We start from the raw sequence: 23293 nt of genomic DNA, 5'->3' as shown, positions 1-23293 counted from the left end.
CTATTGCTTTCAACTCAAACTGCATGGAAATTTAGCTTGATATGGTATAGTTATACAAATTGTTTGGGTCAAGAATAGTTTATATTATATAACACATTATGAGATACATTTCCCTTACAACTATCAATAATTTGAGATTGTGTTCCAAAAAAAGCCAAAATCAGTTGTGGCAAAACCAGTAGTTTTGATTAACTACTGAACCGTTTTTGATAACATTTCTAAAGGACCAATCTGTATGTATGTGTTTACAGATAATAAAAGAAGTTTCCATATCGGTTTAGAACTGCCGAAGTTATAAGGTCATAAACATAAATAAATAATAATTAACTTTAACATTATGTTACCATTTGTATGTCTTAATTTTTTTTCAATTTTTTTTATGCCACAGGTGGTTAACACGCATATGGCCCACCTGATGGTAAGTGATTACCGTAGCCTATGAACGCCTGCAATACCAAAGGTATCACGCGCACGTTTCCGACTCTGAAGTAACCTCAAGTATAATATTAGGAAGTGATTTCAACCATTCCATACATTTTTCTATGTTCACGGATCGTGTCATCATTCACGTCACCATATCACAAGTTTTTACTTTGTTTTTCATTCGATCATTTTGTTTTGTTTATTCCTGCTTCTGTCGCTCCACGTGTAGTACCGCTAATCTATTTTCTATTTGTGGGAACCTATTAGTGGCTTAGTTTGTAATCCCGTTTGTGTAGCCCCAGTGTTCCTGTGCAAATAATAAATATAAAAAAGATGCTATAAGCATAATTTTTAGAAATCTTGTTTCGGTATCACGTAAAACTACTGTAACAAATTATATACAGTTTTCACAGTTGTGTTACTGTATATAATAAACAGTACGTTTTATCTTCATACGCCATCTGGAAGTAGTTTATTTAATCGGGTTTTCCACTCGCGCAATCCACGCGTATCAAGACCGCGTATCAAGCGGGCAAAAAATCTAGTTAAAAGTTACTATCTTTTGATGTTCATGGTATTTTTCATGTATTACCATTTTGGGGACTAGGTTATTGTGTCTTTGTACTCTGTAATTTTTTTTTTCCACAAATGGCAAACAAGCATACGGTACACCTGATGGTACGCGGTGACTATGAACGCCTGCAATACTTGGGGTTTAACGCGCGGGTTACCGATCCTGGAAATACTAATTTACCCCCTTTTTTGAAAAACCCCCTACTGTAGTCTTTTGAAAAAACCTCGACAGTAAGCTTATTTCATAACCTGAGCGTTTGTGGGAGAAAACATCTCAAATCGCACTGTATCTAGGTTTTAGTTTATAAGCGTGAACTCCCTGTCGCTGGCGAGCTGTACGATGGTAAAAATTGGTCGCGGGTAGATATTGAACAATTTCTCTGAGCACAATTTTTAAATCAGGGGATTTTTTTATGGGTGATAATGAAATGGTAACCCCACCCGCGCTATCGGTATACATCGGCGGGGCACCAGTGAAGGATGATATGTGCGGATGAAGCAGGCCGGTTAGCCTATCGTGACGAATTCAACAAGAATTGTTCACAATGGTTTTTAGGGGGAACCACGCGGAGGTCGACCTAATAAGTCATATTGCTAGCAATGGGGCTGTCAAAATCCATTGCTAACGATCCATTTCCCTCCAAATTAGGGAATTAGCTGGCTCCGTAATGTTGTTCTTCACATGATCACCCATACAATTCGTCGTAACTAGTTCATAGTCGATTCATCATAATGGGCCAACTGACCCGCTTTTGTCTTCTTGCATAATCCTTCACAAATGCCCCGCTACCGTATACTGATAACGCAGGTGGCAGTATTTCATTGTCATCCATTAAAAAAGTCCCTTTAGTCGCTTCTTACGTCTCAGGGATGAGACATAGGGGTGCTCTCCCGTAATCGTATTATAAATTTTTTGAAATGAATGGGATGGTGAGTCCGACTGCGCTATTTTTTACTTTGTTGGATACCAGTGAGAGATGATAGATAAGAATGAACTCAGAGTCATTTGGTCCATCGTGACAAATTTACCAGGAATTGACTACGATGTATGTATTTCGGGGGGACCACGTGGAGGTCGATCTGACAGGGTATGTCATTGTTTATTTTGTACTTTTGAGGTAATTGAAATGAAAGATTGCTGAAAGAAAATGAAATATTTAGTTGCTTTAGACAGACATTTAACATATATGACAGAACTTTTTGCCATCTGTTTAATTGATTTAAAATTGTAGGCATGCAGTTTATTTAATTTATTTGGGTAAACAAACAATGACAAAGTAAAGATTTAATGTATTAATTAAATTAAATAACGACATACCACTAATGTTGGTGATTATTAAAAAATAGATTCAAATAAGACCAATCAATTTGAATAGGCACATGTCCAATGTTGTCAAATAGGACTAACATCTACATTTTATATGTCACACCATGATTATTTATGTTTTACATTAGAAAAGACATTTTATACACAATATTGCTATTACGTCTTAGTAATTAAACTAGTTATGATAATAGCATAGTTGTTAATATTATAAAATGAACAATTAATAATTAAGTCAACTATTTTTGGGAAGTAAAGGCATTCGACCATACATGTTCGATCACTGTACAAGAGCCTATCTAGGAGCCATAGATGTAGTCGTTTTTTTAAATATTTTCAATGGAAGGTCTAAAAGTTCCGAACGATGTAATGGAAGAAAGAAGTCGCTGCTTTTTAATTGTTCGTTAGTTTAACGGTATAAAGGAAGGAAAACAATTAAAAACAAAAGAAAACCAACTTCAAATGTGGCAAAACCAGTTATTTTGGTTTAAAAACTAAACTACTGATTTGATAAAATTTCTACGAGATCAATCTGTAAGGACATTTTTATAGATTAAAAAGGAATTTGCAAGTCGATTTACAACTGATAGCGTTATGAGGTAACAAACATTATATAAAAAAAAAAACAAGCGAATCGTGAAATTTCTTCTTTTTGAAGTCGGTTGAAAAATACTAGATCGTGACTGAAGAAACTACAAACATTGAATTAAGATATTAATATTGTTATCCATCTCGATGATGTTGACGTTAGCAATGGGACTACTAAGAGTGAGTGGGACCTCTCATTATTGGAACTTTCATCCCCTCATGTTCAGGATCGTATATTTTCCCTATGCCAGTCTATGAGGCAGACCTATATTCGATTCGAATAATGGAAGAATGGCTGAAATTGAATGGCTCATAAATAAATATTTATCTTTAAATATGTATATGTATTTGTACTGTCTATTTATGTATAATAAAAATACATTCCAACTAGTATATCAGCGTAGAGTAGAGCTACTTCGTGGCTCTCGTAGCGCGTTACGGCTACGGGACGCAACCGCTTCTCCGCTACGCTCAGTCAGTCCCGCGAAGTTCGCCCGCCGTAGAGGTTGTGCAGGGCTTCACGGTCGCGCCGGTGACAGTCGGCGAGCGACGAGTTGCAACACGACGCGAGCATCGCACCGACGTCGTACCTTCCTCGCGCGTATTGACGATGATTACTAGTGATGCGTGGTGATGAATATATAGAAAACGTACCCATAATTAATATATAACAGGACAAACTACAGGAAATAAAACTTATACACAAATCAAGTTCCAGCCCGAAACTAGAAAACTTATCATTCGTTACTGGTATACCGGTGCAGTAGAGTTTATTTAACAGAATTTTACTAGTTGCAGTTTTGATACGTTATTAAGACTTATGAAAAGTTTTTAAAAACGTCGAACCTATAGTCGTTCGGTTACGAGGACGGGCGAGCAGGGCCCCGCGTGTGGGCGGTGGGCATGCGGCGCGGGCGGCGCGGACGGCGCGCCGGCTGAGCGCGGTGGCGCGGCTGTGGCGGCGGGCGCGATGGCGGCGCGCCGCCTGGTGCTCAACGGGCTGACGGCCGAGGTGGGCCCCGGCGCGCCGCCGCCGGCCGCCGGCGCCGCCGGCTCGCCCGGCTCGCCCGACTCGCTCGAGTTCTACCACGAGCTAGAGCTGTACCGGCAGCTGCTGGCGCTGCCGCCGCCGCACGGCAGGCGCGCGCGCACGCCCGACCCGCCGCCCGCCAGCAGGGAACACGGTGCGATCCTTTTTCTGTTTATTTGTTTAGTACACTTCTCGTTCGCTATTTCATATGCGTGGATTTAAGTAGCAAAATAAATAAAATAGACTATTTTTAGAGGGCTTATAAAGACAAAACTTACACCAGTTTTTAAGTAAGACCTTCAGGAAGACAACTGTGAAAACTGCATCTAATTTCGTGCAATAGCTTTTGCGTGATGCCGAAACAAACATACAGACAAAAACAAAATTCCTAAATATTTTTGTTTTGTCTTCTATTGCTCTTATTAAGATCCCTTACACCAGTTTTTCTTAAATATCTCCCGTGTACAAGCAGACATCGCCTAGTTACAATTTCATTATATTAGATTATACTTTTAAGTTTTAATAAATTATTTTTCTTACATATTGATTAAAATGAAATAAATAGAAATAAAAAAATAATCAAACAGGTTTGTCCTGTTGTTCTCGTGTCACTTCTTCACCTGACGCTGTCTAACTGCGACGATTGATATTAATACATATGATTTATAATAGTTCAAAGTTTTGTGAGAAAAGCGCTTAGCTGGCGTGAATTTACTGGGTACAGAGGAATAACACCTGAGTCCTCAGGAATGGCAACGCATGGGGGTATCATGGGCGAAACAGTATACTCTGTTATGTCCATGGTACTGCTCATGTCTATAGGCGACGGTTACCACTTTCCATCAGTCAGTCGAAAACAATATAAATATTCTGTTAAAACCCCACAGAGGAGCCGCCGCGTCGCAGCCGCACGCCTGGCGCGCGCGCCTCCGCTCCTCCGCCGCCGGCCGCCGTTGCCGTCGCTGTCGCCAGGCCCGCCAAGGTAAGTACTTAGTCTTATTATGCACATCACTTATACGATTATTTAAATTATTCACTATCACACCGATTTTTAGTATATTTATCTGAAATTACATTATTCATATCTTCACTGTTTAGAATGTTAATTTCATGACCTTCGTGTCGGAACATTTACGTCCCAAATTGACATTTTAACAACTAGTGATACTAATTAATAACAATAGAGGGCGGTGGTAAACACTCGACTAATAGATATATCAAATGATGGACTGTTTATCGAGAATAACTCGAAGCGACCACAAAAAAATTGTATCTAAAATCAATATCCGGAGAAATTGATTCCCATACACGAACACAACTGTGGATGTAATTTGGAGGTTTAACGAGTTGTCATGTGATCTCGGTGTAAGATGGGCCACCCCTTCCTCTCTGGTGGGTGTTATAAGAGGCGACTAAGGAAGCCTAATAGTCAAGGGATGAGCAGCAGCATCCCTCTTGACACAGCACTAAAGCTTAACGCAATTGCCAACCTGTCTGCCAAAACGTAGCAACTATTGGCAAAACCTTCCGATAAGGGGAGGTATATCTTCAGTAGTGGACGGTTAATGGTGACATGATGATGATTTAATGAGGAAGAGTGATTCTGTCTGAGTTTATTTTAGTAGAAAGATCTGGAAATAAATTACAAATAGAGTACTAGGGTAACGTGAGAATAAAATGAGCTCACGAGATGTTTATGATTATTCTTATTTATATAGAGAAAAAGCTTACCCCGAAGGGAAAACGGCGTGAGCTTACAAGAAAATATTATAGAAATCTGAAGTGGAAAGTTTGATCGTTTGTAAAATTAGGGTTCTAAAGTCTATAATATTCGTAGAAGAGCACGTCTTTGGTTGAACTCAACAAAAAATGTGTGGTTTATTTGCTTACGGCATTGAAAATCTAAAACTGTGCGTCGCAGAAGCGGATGGCTCATGAGTCAATATTGACGCAGGGTAGGCACTGTTCAACGTTACATTGTCGTACAAAGTTATTTATATTTTGCTCAGTCGGCGAGACGAAGGTTACACTTTATAGGTGTTAAGAGCAGCGTTACCGTGAGGTGTAGAGCGTGCATCTTCTTAACTAAAAGTAAAATAAGAAATAAAACTTTGCATTAGGATCACTAGGTATATTGCAATGTAAATATATAATCAGAAATGGCAAATGTGAGAAGTTTATTAAGTAATAATAGTAAATAGTTTTAGTGAAAAATGAGAAAGAGCATGCAAAGTTAGAGCACGTAAAAAATATGGGAATTAAAAGAATATCAGATAATTCGTGTACCATTTTGGAAGGATTTCCATTCCATGTTTTGAAACCAAATTGGATGCATAACATGAGTTAAGAAATACATAGATGAAAGATGTACTTGATCCAGAGACATTGGAAGAGTATAATACATATGTTTTATTCGTAGATTGTCATTTTTATTATGACAAATTAATATCTCAACATGAGTGTAACTCGAATTCTTAAGAAGATGAAAGTCTCCATATGAACTGGTTTGAAGTGGGTATCGCCGCGTCGAGCACGTGACACGTACACACGGAGGTACCAGTACAGTATTATATTATCTGTGACGGAGGTGACTCGTATTTAGCAATAGACGTTTCTAGCGGTGCCGAGTGTTCTTTTGTTTGTTTCTTTGTTATTAATTACGAGGGAGACACGCGTTACTTCTCTAAATGGGATGTCCCTGTTTGTTAATTATTTGAGGCGGAAATATCCTAAGTATACTCGTACGTAATACTGTCAGAGCCTTTCCCTTTATATTGCTGGCTTAACGAGGTGTAAGTGTAATAAATAATATTGTACAGTTCGTGGAATTAAGACGGGAGAATTACATTATAAATCGCGTATGGAAAATTATCCTCCACCTCCCAAGTAGTAATAGATTGTGATAAGTGTAAATGTAGTTCTTAAAGAAGCGGTGGGAAAAAACGTTCTTATAAAGCTAGTGAAGACAAATCACGTAAGAAAGTTTCTTTTAAAGTTACAATGAAAATATATCGCTACTCAGTAGGTAGCTGTGTTGCCGTGAAGCAGCTGTGTTTCGGCTTGAATGGTGGGACATGGCAGTGAAATTATAGGCATAACATTTCAGTTCTTGGGAATGGAACCACGTGAGAAGTATCATGGGCATCGCACTATATTTTGTGATGTAGGCAGGTGGGCGTTAGTTTTTTGTTTGTTAGAAATTTTCAAGAATGCTCTTTATGAATGTACTAGTGTCAGAGACTATAATAATATATCATGTATAGTGGCAACTGTGTACTGACCGCAGGCAAGTATGAAATAGCGTAGAGCACTACGAAGCAATATTTACGTTAGTGCGTACAGTTTGGAAAGGAAACAGTTCGACAATTATCAACATACATACATGTTCAAAAAAAAGTCCACGCTCACCTTCTATATATATATATATATATATATATATATATATATATATATAGAGAGAGAGAGAGAGAGAGAGAGAGAGAGAGAGAATAGAATAGAGAATGCTACGAGCATTATTGTACCATATTGTCTTATGGTAAATAAAGTTATTTAAATAAGAAAATAAAATATTAATTAATTGTTAATTTAGTATTGCAGAAACTACATCAATCTGTCACCCACCATTTCTATTGTATTTTTCTTTATTGTCATTCATATTTGTTATACTCTTATTTTGTCAGTTGATATTGGGTACATTACTGCCAATATTGTCGTATTACTCTCAGATACCAAGCACCTGTTGCTTAGACGAGGTATAGGATTGCAGTTGCAAAAAACGTTACATCTTTCTGCTTCTAGCTTTGTCACCCGTGAACCCACCATTCCTCTATTGCTCCTCTATCCGTCGTGAGACGCACACACTTTATTTTATTTAATAAATGATGTCCATCCTTTGAGGTACTTACCACTGTATAATGTGATAAGAGGGTTATTCAGTTTTATGATACGACATGGTAATACATAAATTGTGATACTGCGGAAGAAAATTAAATCACTCTATCGTGATGTGAAGGACCGTTCAGGATGAATTACTTTTTATAGGAAATATTTTTTGCTATCAGCTTATGAGTACGAGTATATTAGTTTTCTTGTATCCACTTGCCCACTTGAATATCAATGAAGCTCTTTAGTACTTAAGACACTCTATATTTATTTTCTAAATTTATTTCAAGAGATATAGTAAATTTTTTATAATTCATAAACCTTATAAAAATTCAAGATGTATCTAAATGAGAATCCTACAAATAATAAATAGAGACTCATTACTATGTTTTACGTGATATTTCTTTCGTCGAATCGCATGGAAATGTGGGACAAACTAGCTGCGGTGACGTGTTTGAACAAGTACTACATCGGATTTTTCAAAAAAGAAGTTATACCTAGTTTCCTAAAAGGCTCGCAAAGTTTCTTTTTTTTTTTTGTCGTTTCTAGAGTTTATGAGCTGCGGCGGTATGTTATCGTTAGATGAGAAACATGCTCTTTTACCTTCCTTTCTCATACTTTATAATCCTTTTATATAGAATATTTATTTAATTTACAAATTATTTTAGTCAAACCAATGCACCGCCATTTATTCTATCTGTTTAGCGTAACGGTTGACTGGTAGAGAATGCCATCAGGCATTAAGTCCGCCCTGTAGATATATTTTAATGTATGCAAAATATAAATAAATAAATACCGAAACAATTTGGATTTTATCACAATAGTTTTCGTGGTGTTAGCTATATGCAATTACTGTTGGTATTTCAGGATATTGGGGGAATGCTGAATATGAGTGGTTGGGAAACGTTCTCCGCGGAGTCTCCTCCCACGCGCCCCAGCGTAATAAATACAAAGATTATCTATATTTATGTCACAGATTTCCTCCTGCTGCGTATGTACTTTTATCTTATTGTCATGTTCATTGCGTATAATATTTTATGTAAATAATTAATTAAAGTTTAAAAGCTTTCGGATATTTTTAAGTCAGTTAATAGAAGGGTCATATTGTCTATTGCAGTGCGCATTTTAATACTCTCAAAAATACCGTACAATATGTTGACATTAGGTTTGTCCATTCGGTGATTGCAAGATTCAGCGGAGATTTCGGCGTTTTATCCGAGTGTTTTATTGCCAATAAAGCGAGACGAAAATTTAAATAAATATTGGAGTGCCCTTTAACAACAAATAGCGTTATCCGTTAACGTTTATTGGCGTTTTTATGTCCTTAAAATATATGGAGGTCGTGAATGCGGCGGCGGCATCCTCGCGTTTTCCATCACGTCAGTGCCTGCTCGGCCGCCCTCGCCTGCTGGACCTTCAACTAGCGTTCATTGTTAGTTGTTTCTTTTGAATAAATGAAATAAATTAGATCGACTTTTTATAATTCTTAGTAGTCACGATGCATTTTACTTTATTGGTGGGAAAATAGAGTTCATATTAAAATAGCGACACCCTTAAGAATTTTTTAAGACAATAAAAATATACCTATACTATTATTATTTGTAAAAAAATATATTGTTAAGCTTTTATTACGGAGTTCTTGCACGATCTCGCAAGATTATTTATGTGGTTATAATAAGTAATACTTGATATAAATAGTGCTAAATAAATTATAAAGCCGTGTAGGTCCCGGCATAGAATAGGCCACCCTTTCCTTTCCCGTGGTTGTTGTGTTGTAGTTTATGAAGTGAAAGTGTTCAGAAAGTGAAGATTAGCAACGCTACGTCTGACGGGTCACTTGTGCAAATGGGTGTACCTCAAGGATCTATTCTCGGTCCATTTTTATTCCTAGTTTACATTAATGATCTCCCATATGCCATGCAGGATAGATGCGGCATAGTATTGTTTGCAGACGATACTTCATTGATTTTTAAAGTTAATAGAATGACTAATAATTATGACGATGTAAATAGTGCTTTGCGGCGTCTCCTGCACTGGTTTACAACTAACAATAGAATAGAAATCATTTATTCAAATAAACTTACATTGAAGCACTTTTGAAAAGTCATTACATTTTTTTTAATTTACCGCTCGTTCGGAAAGCTGTCTCATCACAAGAAGAACGAGCAAGAAACTTGCGTGATGCTCTTTTAAATAATTTTATTATTATTTTACATTTTTAAGTTTAATTGTGTGAATACAAACCACCAATTAGCACTAATTCAATTAAATACTCAAAAAGAAAAAAAAAATTGAATACATAACCAACTGGTTAAACAATTAATAAGAGGAAATCAGTCATAGTGATTAGAGCAGACCAGTCCCTACAAGCAGCACCCGTTCACGAGTATGACGGATGAGCCAGCCATCACTGCGCTCGACCATATTTTAGGGAGCCCAATGACCCGGCCCACCACGCCGCCACAAGTCTGGACATTTTAGTGAGCATGACTACTCAAAACACTAGACCACGTCAAAGCTACTCACAATTGCCATCTGATAGTTATAGTATTCACATTTTACATAAGAATGCATGCGGCAATTAATACAAAAAACCGCTACGCTTTCATATTTCTAAAATTAATCAATTAAATCAAGAAAGCAATGAGAAAAAAAAATTATAACGTTGTATGCTAATAAACTAATTATTTACTTGATATGTTGTCATCTATGAATTCGTCTATCCTGTAATAGGCTTTCTTACATAAAAATTGTTTAATATAAGATTTGAATTGCCTCTCTGTCAGATTTAATGCAGATTCCGGCAGTTTATTATAAAATCTTATGCAATTACCATAGAATGAATTACTGATTTTGTGCAGACGGCATTTAGGTAAAATAAGCTTATTTATATTGCGTAAGTTTCTACTTGTACAGTCTTTGAGTTTTTTAAAACTCGCTAAGTTCTTCCGTGTATACATAATATTTTCATAAATGTATTGTGAAGTAACTGTGAGGATATTTGAGTCTTTAAAGCACTGACGTAATGACTCTCTTGAACCCATACCATAAATAGAACGTATGGCTCTCTTTTGTAAAACAAATATAGTATTTATATCGGCTGCTTTACCCCACAGCAGTATGCCATAAGACATTATGCTATGGAAATAACTAAAATATACAAGTTTAGCCGTCGCCACGTCTGTTAATTGCCTAATTCTTCTAATTGCATATGCAGCAGAACTGAGTCTACTGGCCAATTTTGAAATATGGGGCCCCCATTGTAATTTCGAGTCCACTGTTATACCTAAAAAAACTGTATCATTAACAAAATTTACTATTTCGTCATTAAGCAATAACTGTGTATTTATTAGTCTTACATTAGGAAGTGTAAATTTTATACACTTTGTTTTGCTGGAATTTAATAATAGGTTATTACATGTAAACCAATTTAATATTGCAGACATAGCACAATTTACATCGTCTAATTGATTACTTTGACGTCCAATTTTAAACACTAACGAAGTATCATCCGCAAACAGCACTATATCTGCAATTTTCTCTACCATAAAGGGAAGGTCATTTATGTAGATTAAAAAGAGAAAGGGGCCTAAGATTGACCCTTGTGGAACGCCCATCTTAATATTAGCTCCCTTAGATTTTACACCGTCAATATCTACAGTTTGAACCCTATCCTCTAAATAAGTTCTCATTAATTTTAGATCATTATCTCTTATACCATAATGTTCGAGCTTGTACAAAAGCGTTTTATGATCCACACAATCAAATGCCTTTGATAGGTCACAAAAAACTCCGAGTGCATCCTGTGACCTCTCCCAAGATTCGAAAATATGTGTCATTAGCGCAACACCTGCGTCAGTGGTAGACTTGCCGGCGGTGAAACCATATTGCTGACTGTGAAGCAGTCCGTTAACCCTGAGGTGATGTAACATTTGATTTAACATTATCTTTTCAAACACCTTACTTAGAACTGGCAAAATAGATATAGGTCTATAGTTCCCTGGCTCAAATTTATCTCCTGATTTAAATAGTGGGATTAATTTGCTAAATTTCATTAAATGTGGAAAAACGCCATTATCAATACATTTATTAAAAATAGTGGCTAGATATGGAGCAACAATATCTATGAAAGAACTAACTACTTTTACAGACATGCCCCAAAGGTCTTCCGTATTTTTTAAATTTAGCTGTTTGAATATTTTTATGATATGAAAGGGGCTAACATGTGAAAATTTAAATCTTAAAGAACAACAACCGATATTAGTCTCTAGTAATTTTTTTGCTCGAGATTGAGATGAGTCCAGAGAAGATGTAATATCAATCGGAATATTAGCAAAAAAATCTTCAAAAATATTAACTACATCTTTTGTTGTTGTTATTAATTTATTATCATAATTTAATGTAAATTGATTACAGGCTATTTTAGATCTTCCAGTTTCTTTATTTATAATGCTCCAGATGGTTTTAATTTTGTCAGAAGACTGCTTAATTTGTTTATTAAAATAATTAGACTTAGCCATAATACAAACTTTTTTAAAAATTTTAGAATAATTTTTTACATAAGTGGTGAATTTGTCATCAAATCGATATTTTTTTTGATCGTATAAATCAAACAAAATATTTCTACTTTTAAGTATTCCTACTGTTGCCCATTCCGTGAATTTAGATTTAACATGAACTTCTTTTTTCTTGAAAAATTGTTCATATTCTCCGGATAAAATATTAATTAGCTTGGTGTAAAGATAATCAGGATTATTACTAGATTGTAACAGCAAATCCAATTTATTTTTAATCGCGCTTTTGTATTTATTAATATTGTAAACGTTTATTTGTCTTTTTGATTTTTTATTATTGTTGACTTTATTGATTTGACTGCTAAACTTAACAACTTGACCACAGTGATCTGAAGGAAGTTTATTTATTATGAATTTTTCTGTATACTCGCAGTTACAAAAAACATTGTCAAGACAAGTAGCAGACGTGGCAGTTACACGAGTGGGTTCATGAAAGACATGACATAAATCAAATGACTGAAATAAACTAATAATTTTTGTACATGTGGGTGTGTTACAAAGAATATCAACGTTAAAATCTCCACATACAATAATTTTTTTAATACTATTAAATACTTTTTTTAAAATATCCTCCATCACCCCTTCAAAAACATTGTAATCACTATTAGGAGGCCTGTACACACATATAAGGATATAATTTTCTAGTTCTATACAAGATAATTCTATACAACACTCAATAGAAAGTCTAACAATGTCAGCACGTTCCTTTACTTTAATATTATTTCTTGCAATTATCATAGACCCGCCTCTGTTAACTGACTTTCTATTGAAGCAGCTGACAACGTTATAATTATTTAAATTGAACATCATATTGCTTTCTTTAAGCCAATGTTCTGTGAAACAGACAATATCAATATTATACTTTTCTAAAAATAATTGTATAATTAACTCGCTGCCGGGAAAACTTTGTATGTTCTGATGAACAATTATTAATTCTGATTGCTTTCCCTTTGTCTTTGTGAGCAGTTTAAATCTGCAGTCATAGTACTTATGTCACAAATATTAATAGAATTATCTGTTATGTCAGCATTTTTATGTTTAAGTTTACCATGTAAACTGTTCATGTAGTCAATATTATAAGCCACTAAAGTGGCTATTTTATTTTTAGATGATTTAGAAAGATACATTGTATCTTTTGTCAAATAAAAATCACTAATAAAACTATTAGTATCAAAAAATGTCAAAATGTCACTATGACGACATGTCAATGTATGTAATAAGTTATTCAGGTAATGTACCTTACTGTTAATTTTTTTATGAAGATGTCTATTTGTGTAAGGAAAAGCGCACAATACAATCTTATACACATTTAATTGTAATAAATATTCAATTCCTTTAATTACATCCTGTCTATTTAATTGAATACTATTACCAAAAAATAACACAATTGTGGTCATATTGTTCATTTTCGTAGACTTAATTTTATTTATTATTTGTGTAAATGATGCTTCTGGCATGCAGTAGTTTAATAAATCACCCTTAAGATGATACTTCAATATAGACCCAAAGTTACAGCCTATTCTGTCAGAGAACACCATTGTGCTACTCTTAGGTTCAATCTTATGTTAAACGCTAAAAAAACAAAATGTGTTAATTTCTCTCTATCTAAAAGTTTTAATACTAATTGCAATATTAAATTAAATGACGAATCTCTCGAATTTATAGAATCTACTGTCTTTCTAGGAATCACACTAGATAGTAAAACACAATGGGGTGCACAAATTCAAAGCCTTGCAGCGAAACTAAGTTCAGCAGCTTTTGCCGTGCGTAAAGTTAGACAGTACACTGATACTGATACTGCTAGATTAGTCTATTTTAGTTATTTTCATAGTTTACTCTCTTATGGAATATTACTATGGGGAAAAGCGGCAGATATTAAGAATATATTCATATTACAAAAACGTGCCGTTCGAGCGATCTACTGTATGAAGAGTCGTGACTCATTAAGAGAGAAATTCAAAGAGGCAAATATTCTCACCGTTGCTTCTCAATTTATATATTCAAATATTCTATAAGTTCATAAAAATCTTGACTTATTTCCAAAAAACAGCAATATTCATAATATTAATACTAGATTTAAAGACAAACTTGCTGTCCCCAAGTATCGTTTAGAAAAAGTTAATAGGTCTTTTATGGGAATAGGTATAAAAATTTACAATAAGATACCAAAGGATATGTTGGAATTACCCTTAAATAAATTCAAAACATCTGTTAAATCATATTTACTGAGCAAAGCCTATTACTCACTAAACGATTACTTGAATGACGAGTGTGCATGGCAATAGTTGTTCATGCACTGAATTTTCATTTAATGTTAGACATAGACACCTATATAAATATACATTGTAAATAAACTGGCTTTAAAAAAAAAAGTAATTCAATTGAGTTTCTTGCCAGTTCTTCTCAATTGGATCTATATACCGAACTGGACGGTAGGGTAAATATAAAATTATAATGTACAAATTTGACGTTCATAAGCGGCTAAAATGTCCTACATGAATAAATGATTTTTGAATTTGAATTTGAATAAATTTGAATTTATGAAGGAGGAATAGGCAGCGGCGTCCCTCTTAAAACATTACCAAAAGCCAAACTGCAGTTGCCAACCCGCCTGCCAAGCGTGGCAATTACTGGCAAAATCCCCCTTACGGGGGAGACTATACTGAGCAGTAGACAGTTAACGGTTAATACAACGAATAAAGTATTTACTTCACTCCTACTGGTAGTTAAGACTAGGATGCACTCTAATTGATATTATATCTAATGATATTAGATCATGACTCGATAATAATGTATACTAAATGCGAAAATTTCAAAACATCACCGAATATTGATCAGATATTTACTCTGTTTCTATATTTTGTGTAATGCATTAAAGATACCGAATAGAGAATTCATCCAATCGTATGTATGCGTATATCGACATGCATAGTTGGCTAGTTTGGTTAGTCGGCCGGGAAAATTTATCCCCTATAATTTCTGCTTACGTGGACTATTCTTCTTTCTTCCGACATGCACATTTGCTCGTAACGCCGCAGTAAGTCTATCTTATGTTTCTACTCTACTGTTATTGTAACTTAACATCTATATAATAGTTATTATTTATTTATATTTATAATAATTTTTTCTTTTTCGTTGTAACATTATTAACTTTTTGACAAAATAGTTTTCACGAATTCACATCAAATTTTTATCGATACCTTTTCTAAAAAGATTGAGCGATAAATTACTTGTTAGCAATGACGTGTAAAAGTGGATTTAGTAAGAAATAAAAAGACGATAGAAAGTTTTTCTTAGTTCTCTGTTCTTAACAACAGGACACGTTATTATATTTAAAATATATGTAGATAGATAATATAAATATATAAAGCAATTTGATAACTATTTTAATGTAGTTAATTTTTTTAATAATAAATCATTGTTCATTGCTAGTGTATGTAGTCAAGGTAGTGTTACACTCGCGAGGTAAAATATGTCCGCTTACCGAGCGTGTGGACCGTTGACGCCAGCTCAGCGTGTGCTGGCCGAGAGCGGGCCGTGACCACGCATCTGTCCACCTTATATAAAGAGAAAAACATTTGAACATTATTCTGGTTATGTATTATTAAACGTAGTGTAAGATGACCCCCCGCTAGAGGGGGGGAAAGGGATTGTCAGTAATGAGATCTAACTGCCCCATTGCTAGCAATATACCCTGTCAGGTCGACCTCTACGTGGTTTCCCCTGAAAACCATCGTGATTAATTCTAGTGCAATTCATCACGATGGACTAACTGACCTGCTTTCATCGTCATCTATCATCTCTCACTGATGCTCCGCCAGCGTATACCGTTAGTGCAGAAGGGGTTACCATTCCATTATAGTCCATTAAAAAAAAGACCCCCACTAGATGGAGTGACGACCTGAAATGCATTGCAGGGAGTCAGTGGATGTAGGTGGCTTAGGTCCGTTCCTTATGGCAGTCTATGGGGGAGGCTTATGTCCAGCAGTGGACGGATAATGGCTGAAATTTTTACTTACATTATGAAAGATTATTTTAAGTAACGCGCACGTGACTACCCTGGTGTAGCAGGCGCTCATACGCTACAGTCAGCGTTTATCATCAGTATATTTCGATGTATTATATTCAGAATTCGGAAGTAGACAGGTTTTTTTTTTCTTTTTCTAATAATAATAATTTATTTGCTCGAAATATGGTACAAATCTAATCTGCTAATTGGCAATCTGTTCCTTATAGAATTATAATCCAATTTGCCGTTTGGATGTTAGGTTTAAATTTTCTTATTATATGATGAGGCCTATCCATAAGTCAGCTCTCAGTCTTTGTTTGTAAATCTTTCTGCCAGTCCTTGGATGCTGTGTCATTTTAATTGAGAGAAAGTAGACAAGGAAGCGGTTTGTTTTTATATTGGCACGATGAACATTAGTGTCAGATATTAATTTGTGATGTGATGTGTGTGATGGAAGGATGCGCTGATCTGTAGCTCATTTGCCGCGTCGGTGGGCGGCCGCGGCCGCGGGCCCGCTGCCGTTGCTATGTCTCATTATTGTTGCACCATTTTGTGCATTCGAAACTTATAATTAGAACAAGAGAACATGAAAGAGTCATAAAAACCCGACCTGAATATGGATTAAGTATAGCGTCTGCGGTCGACGGAATTATTTTTGAAAATAAGTGCCCCTATAATTAATTTACACTGCCTTTAGCCTGGAAAATAAGACAGACTTAAGGATATTTTATAAGTTAAAATCCGTTGAGCTCTTTAAGCAAAACCTGTATCTTAAAAATCCATGCATACTTTAAAAAAATATTACCTATTTTTCTTCGAGAGTCAGGTAAAAAATAGGACTTGCTGTGCTAACTTAGCAAACTAAAACAATAATGTACAGCATACCTAAACAAAGATTACCATTTCAGACAACTATTGAATGTAGACTCTCTATATTCAATAAGAGAACGAATCTCGAATGTAGACCTTTCTCTCTGGGGATACCGCATTTGCACTGATGACATTCTTGAAGTTGTCGCTCCACCAAGTTTTATTAGTGAATAAGAATTTAAAGCTATTCGAGAATAATGTTGCCACGTTTGTTACCGCCTAATATTACATTACGAATTCTCCACATTTCGATGTATTTTGTGCCTGGTAACTATAGGTATGTGACAGCGGTCTAAGGCTTGATATCCAGTTTAAACGCACTTGCGTGGTAGCTGTGAGTGTACGTGACATCCTAGTAAGTAATTGATTGATGATTGTGGAGTTCATGGTTGGCCGGAGACGGGACTGTGACGGAGTGTGAGGGGGCGGAGCTGGGGGGAGGGGGCAAGCACGAATCTTGCTGGCCATATTCGCACATGGGAGCTCAATTCAATTGATCAATGAGTGAAATTACAAGGTATGAAGGTACAGTATAGTCCTTGGGAATGGCAACGCATAAGGAGTGCCACGGATGGCATAACGTATTCTATGGCGTCCATGCTGCTATTTGTGTTCATAGACAACGCACAAAACTTTCAGTCATTTAGACCAGCCTTTTCCAAAGTGGGCGACAACGCCCCCTTGTGGGCGCTGCAACTCTAAAGGGAGGCGGTAAGAGATCCAGAAAAAAAATGGGGGCATTGTGTAGAGGCTTGGGGGGTGATTTGTTGATCTTGAAGTAATAGTGGTTTTTAAGTAGGTGAAAAAATGGGGGCGCTAAAAAATAATTTATTCTCAAAGTGGGCAGCAGACAAAATAAATTTGCGAACCCCTGAGTTAGACCGTCAACTTGTTCATTTGTTGTACCATTCTAAATCCCATAATATTCATGTGTGGCTGCAATCGTGCTGAACACCAGCGAAGAATTTATTTCACCTAATATTTATTCAGCAACTTCAAAAAGTTGGAAGTTTTTAATTTGCTTGTTTATTTTTTATGCTTATGTTACCCAATATCGTAGCTAATCCTGGATCGACGTTGTTTATTTTCTAAAGCTCCTATATTGGTATCATATTAATTGGGTCACGATTGAAGTAGCAATATTTTTTGTGCATAATCTCAAATTATGCATGTTTACTGTTCTTGTTTTATATACGAAATTAATTTTCAAATGAACTCAAGAGCTTTATTTGTATGAAATAAGGGTTATTATAATGTTACGTAATTTTGTATCTAAGGTTACGATACAATATGGTAGATAAAATGACTATTACACATACAGGACACGAGGGTCAGGAATTTATTTACGAAGGAGTTAAATGTGTGGACGGAATTGAATTTTTAACTTGACAACTAAAAATTCGAGATTGTCGATTCATGCAGATAATATTGCGGCTCGTCTGATATGTTTTATGAAATAAGTTTCAACGGGACAACGGCAGCAGATTTGCTTTGAAAATCTCCTTACAGGTTGCGGCTATAAAAACAAACGGGTTACATTGTTTATAGATAACGGGCGCCGGTGATGAGCCCGCTTGCCCGCTCGCCCGCTCGCCCGCTCGGTGCTGGCGGTGCTGTTCTGTTTGAATATTTATTTTAGTGCGACATTTGACCGTCTAAAGAGCATGGGGGTAAAATGGCTGCTTTCAGAATTAAAAAGAGATTTCAGAATTTTACTGAAGTGTGAAGCACTGTTATATTTTTTTAATAGATGACAATGGAAACGTGACCTTGCTTGTGCTATTGATATGCGATGGTGGGGTACCGGTGAGGGACGTTATTATCTGAGGATGGAAAGTAGGTCAGTTGATTCATCACGACAAATTCATTAAGAATTAACCACAAAGGTTTCTAGAGGAATCGCGAGGAGGTTGACATGATAGGATATATAGCAAGCTTAGATTATATAGATATAGTGTCTCCATGCAAATGCTTTGAGAAAAAAGGGTCATTTTTTAATAAAATTAAATAGTTCTGAATGATTCCTTTATAACTTCTATATTTATTTTGTCTTATCAATTTTGGATCTTTTTAATGCGTAATTACTAATTTTATGTATTAAATAATACGTCAAGATACAGTGTGTGTGTAAGTATATAAGAATACTTATGTGTGTGTAAGTATATAAGAATACTGATAAAGAAAATCCCCTGATGGTAAGTTATTATGGAATATGTCTGTGTGGGCCGTAGGTCCAAAGCAGGATTGCATTTAACTTGTAGCTATGCCAGTTTATATTTTTTCACGTCTCTCTTGTAGGAATCCAAGTTGTACTTGGCAGGATATATAGAATAGATCCATACCAGAAGTACGAATGTTCTGAGTTCCTTTTTCAAAAGTTACATAAATTGTACGTACACGGAAATGGGGTCAACTCGTGAAAGAGGTAGGAATGGCTGTAGGAATGAGTAACTTTATTACATATAATGTATTTATACATAATATTAGCGTTTACTCTTTTATCTGCTCGGTATGCACGTGACAATTTCCAGTGGTTATAATTATCGATGCGGTAAGTAATTAATATTCATGGTCGGAGCGTCCGGGCGTCCGAGGTGCCGGGCGTCCAGGCGGCAGGGAGTCCGGTACCGTACTATTAGAGCCGCGGGAGTAGAGCTGGGAGGCCAAGAGTCCACTGAATATTCATGCGAGCGCCGGCACACTCACCATTGTCGCCGTTCCGACCCGACTCGAGTGCTTCTTTGTGCCTTCTTTCCAACGCTTTTAACACTTGAATTTCGTTAATAAAGCCATTCCGAAATCCAAATGTGCAAGTTCTCTTTATACTGAATAAAGGTTATATAAAACTAGTTGCTGCGTATGACTTTACTCGTCTTATATCTTATAAAGTTTTGCTTGTTTGTGAAGTAATTTCTGAAAAGATTTTTTTTAGTGTGATGAAAATTTTACATATATACATATCTGTCACGCCTGGCCTCTATTAGGGTAGCCAAAAACAGTGGAACGCCAAATGTTCCACATTCATCAATCTTTTCATACACGCTCGCCAGTTACGGGTACTTTTAATTTGGCCCTTCTTCAGCACGTCGCCTATTTGGTCGACATAGGTCCGTCTAGGGCGGCCTCTACCGACAACTCTTCCCGTAGTTCTTTTTTCATTCATCCTCTGCAAACACACACAACAGCATGACGTTCTTCAAAAAAGGGGTAAAAAGGTTTTCTCCGGGGTCGGCAACGCGCACGTAATGCCCACAATATTGCAGGCGTTCACAGTAACTGCTTACCACTAAATGGGCCGTATGTTTATTTGCAACCTCAGTGGTATAAAATAAACATTATAATGAACGAATACAGACAATAAGTTTTATTTTTGAGTACAAAATTTAAAAACATTACTCATACTACCATGTATTATGAGTAATGTTTTTAAATTTACTGTGGTAGAGCCACGCTGTAATCCTATATGGTATTGCAGCATGAATGGGCCGGCTCGACCGGGGAAGTACCACACCCTCACAGAATACCGACGCTAAGTGGTTGCACTTTTAGTGCGATCACATTCCGTATGGTGAGTGAGGGAGTCCGGAGGCCCATCCCATACCCATCCCATACCCATCCCTTTCCTATTCCTAAAATCCTTTCCCCAACCCCGTCCCCCTATCTTACAACACGCAACCATGGCAGTGGAATTAAAAAAAAAAAATAACATACCCCAGGGAGGTACCAGTAACCATGTTGCTAGAGAATCCTCCCTCGAGCAATCACGCTCGGGCTGCCCTGCGTATTCTGGGGGGGGGGGGGGGCAAAATTCCGCTCTTTGGAACCAAGGGCAAACGGAGCAAGATTTCTACGGCATCCCCTTCGCTCAATGTGAGCTTCTGCAACATCAGGGGATTACATTCTAACTTAAACGCTGTCCACCATCACCTAGAAACGGCGCGGCCGGCATTGCTCTTTCTAACGGAGACACAGATATCCTCTCCAAACGAAACTTCATACCTGACGTACCCGGGCTATAAACTTGAACATTGTTTTGTTTCGCGTGCCGGTGTATGCGCGTATGTCAGAGAGGATATCTGTTGTCGCCGCCTTGGAACTCTTGAAGGAACGGACCTGTCTATTTTATGGCTGCGTGTAGACTGCAATGACCATCCTCGCGTCTATGCATGCCTATACAGGTCCCACAGCGGTAACATCGAAACCGACCAACTCATTGAGCACGTCCAAATGGCTACAGATTCCCTGCTCGAACAGATTCCTTCCGCTGAAGTCGTGATTCTTGGCGATTTTAATGCTCATCATACCGAATGGCTTGGTTCACGTACAACCGACTATGCGGGAAGATCTGTTCATGACTTTGCTTTGGCTTATGGTCTGACGCAGCTTGTTTCCTCGCCCACGCGAATACCTGATGTGTTGGACCATTCACCTTCACTGCTGGACCTTCTGCTGACCACCCACCCAGACAACTATGTGATTTCCGTCGAAGCTCCGCTTGGATCGTCGGATCACTGTCTGGTGCGGAGTGAGGTGCCTCTCATAAGTCCGATTCCACCACGTTCTATGGGTAGACGTCGTGTTTGGCACTACAGGTCGGCAGACTGGGATGAGATGCGGATTTTTTTCGCATCTTACCCATGGAGGCAGGTTTGCTTCGCACTGGGGGATCCCAACGCCATCGCCAATTCCATCGCCGATGTGGTGCTTCAGGGAATGGAATTATTTATTCCTAACTCTGTGGTACCTGTCGGTGGGAAATCCCAGCCCTGGTATGGAGCCTCTTGTAGAATAGCATCTCGCCTGAAACAGGAGTGCTTCCTAGCCTGGGCCAAAGGTGTGGCATCGCGAGATCCTAACATCAGTGCCCTTAAAAAGAAGTATAACTTTGCCTCTAGGTCCTTCAAAAGAGTTTTGGCCACAGCGAAGTCAGAGCATATTGGTAGAATTGGCAAGAGATTGGCTAGTTTACCTTCGGGATCTCGAGCTTTCTGGTCTCTTGCCAAAGCTGCACAAGGGAATTTCTGTCAGTCATCTTTTCCACCGTTGCGCAGGGAGGATAACTCGTTGGCTCTGAACGCCAAAGAGAAGGCCGATCTCCTTGGATCTCTCTTTGCATCAAACTCGACATTGGATGACGGGGAGAAACTACCGCCGACCATCCCGCGTTGTAGGAGCTCTATGCCGGATGTTAAATTCACGCAAAGATCAGTGCGTAGAGCACTTCTCTCCCTTGAAATCCATAAGTCGAGCGGGCCCGATGGCATTCCTCCAATTGTGCTAAGGACGTGCGCACCAGAGTTGGCTCCGGTTCTTACGCGTCTTTTTCGGCTCTGTTACTCATCAGGTATAGTCCCAAAGTTTTGGAAGACTGCTTTGGTGCATCCGATCCCTAAAAAAGGAGACCGCTCAGATCCAGCTAACTATAGGCCCATAGCTATCACTTCCTTATTCTCGAAAGTCATGGAATCAGTTATTAACCATCAACTGCTCCGGTACCTAGAGGATCGCCAGCTGATCTCAGACCGCCAGTACGGCTTTCGACGGGGACGCTCGGCTGGTGATCTTTTAGTTTATTTAACACACCGATGGGCAGTGGCAATCGAGAATAAGGGAGAGGCCTTAGCTGTTAGTCTAGATATTGCGAAAGCCTTTTATCGGGTGTGGCATAGGGCACTAATCTCAAAACTACCTTCGTTTGGGTTGCCTGCGAGATTGTGCAGTTGGGTCGCCAGCTTTCTTAAGGAACGTAGCATTAAGGTCGTAGTCGACGGAGAATGCTCTGACTTAAAACCTGTGAATGCTGGTGTCCCGCAAGGCTGTGTACTATCTCCGACACTGTTTCTTCTGCATATCAATGATATGTTACAGATCAGTGATATTCATTGTTATGCGGACGACAGTACAGGAGATGCATTATACACCGGTCATGCAAAGATCTCGCGGGCACATACCGATGAGCTCCGGAACAGACTTGTATCTGAAATCGAAACTTCACTCGATAAAGTTTCGATCTGGGGTGA

General features: G+C 37.5%; 1 protein-coding gene across 2 annotated transcripts in view; it reads left to right on the top strand.

Annotated features, from left to right (window-relative positions):
- Positions 1-3849: 3849 nt before the first annotated feature.
- Positions 3850-23293, top strand: part of LOC113515587 (uncharacterized) — a 325354-nt gene continuing 305910 nt past the window's right edge. For both annotated transcript variants that reach the window (XM_052897536.1, XM_052897535.1), the window contains exons 1-2: positions 3850-4092; positions 4826-4920. In XM_052897536.1, the coding sequence (XP_052753496.1) occupies positions 3879-4092; positions 4826-4920 (309 nt within the window). In that variant the 5' untranslated portion in view covers positions 3850-3878. The remainder of the gene's footprint in view (positions 4093-4825; positions 4921-23293) is intronic.

This window comes from Galleria mellonella, unplaced genomic scaffold (assembly GCF_026898425.1).
Source record: "Galleria mellonella isolate WM207_F2 unplaced genomic scaffold, CSIRO_AGI_GalMel_v1 utg37, whole genome shotgun sequence".
Classification (NCBI taxonomy): domain Eukaryota; kingdom Metazoa; phylum Arthropoda; class Insecta; order Lepidoptera; family Pyralidae; genus Galleria; species Galleria mellonella.
This window is presented reverse-complemented; position numbering and strand designations above follow the sequence as displayed.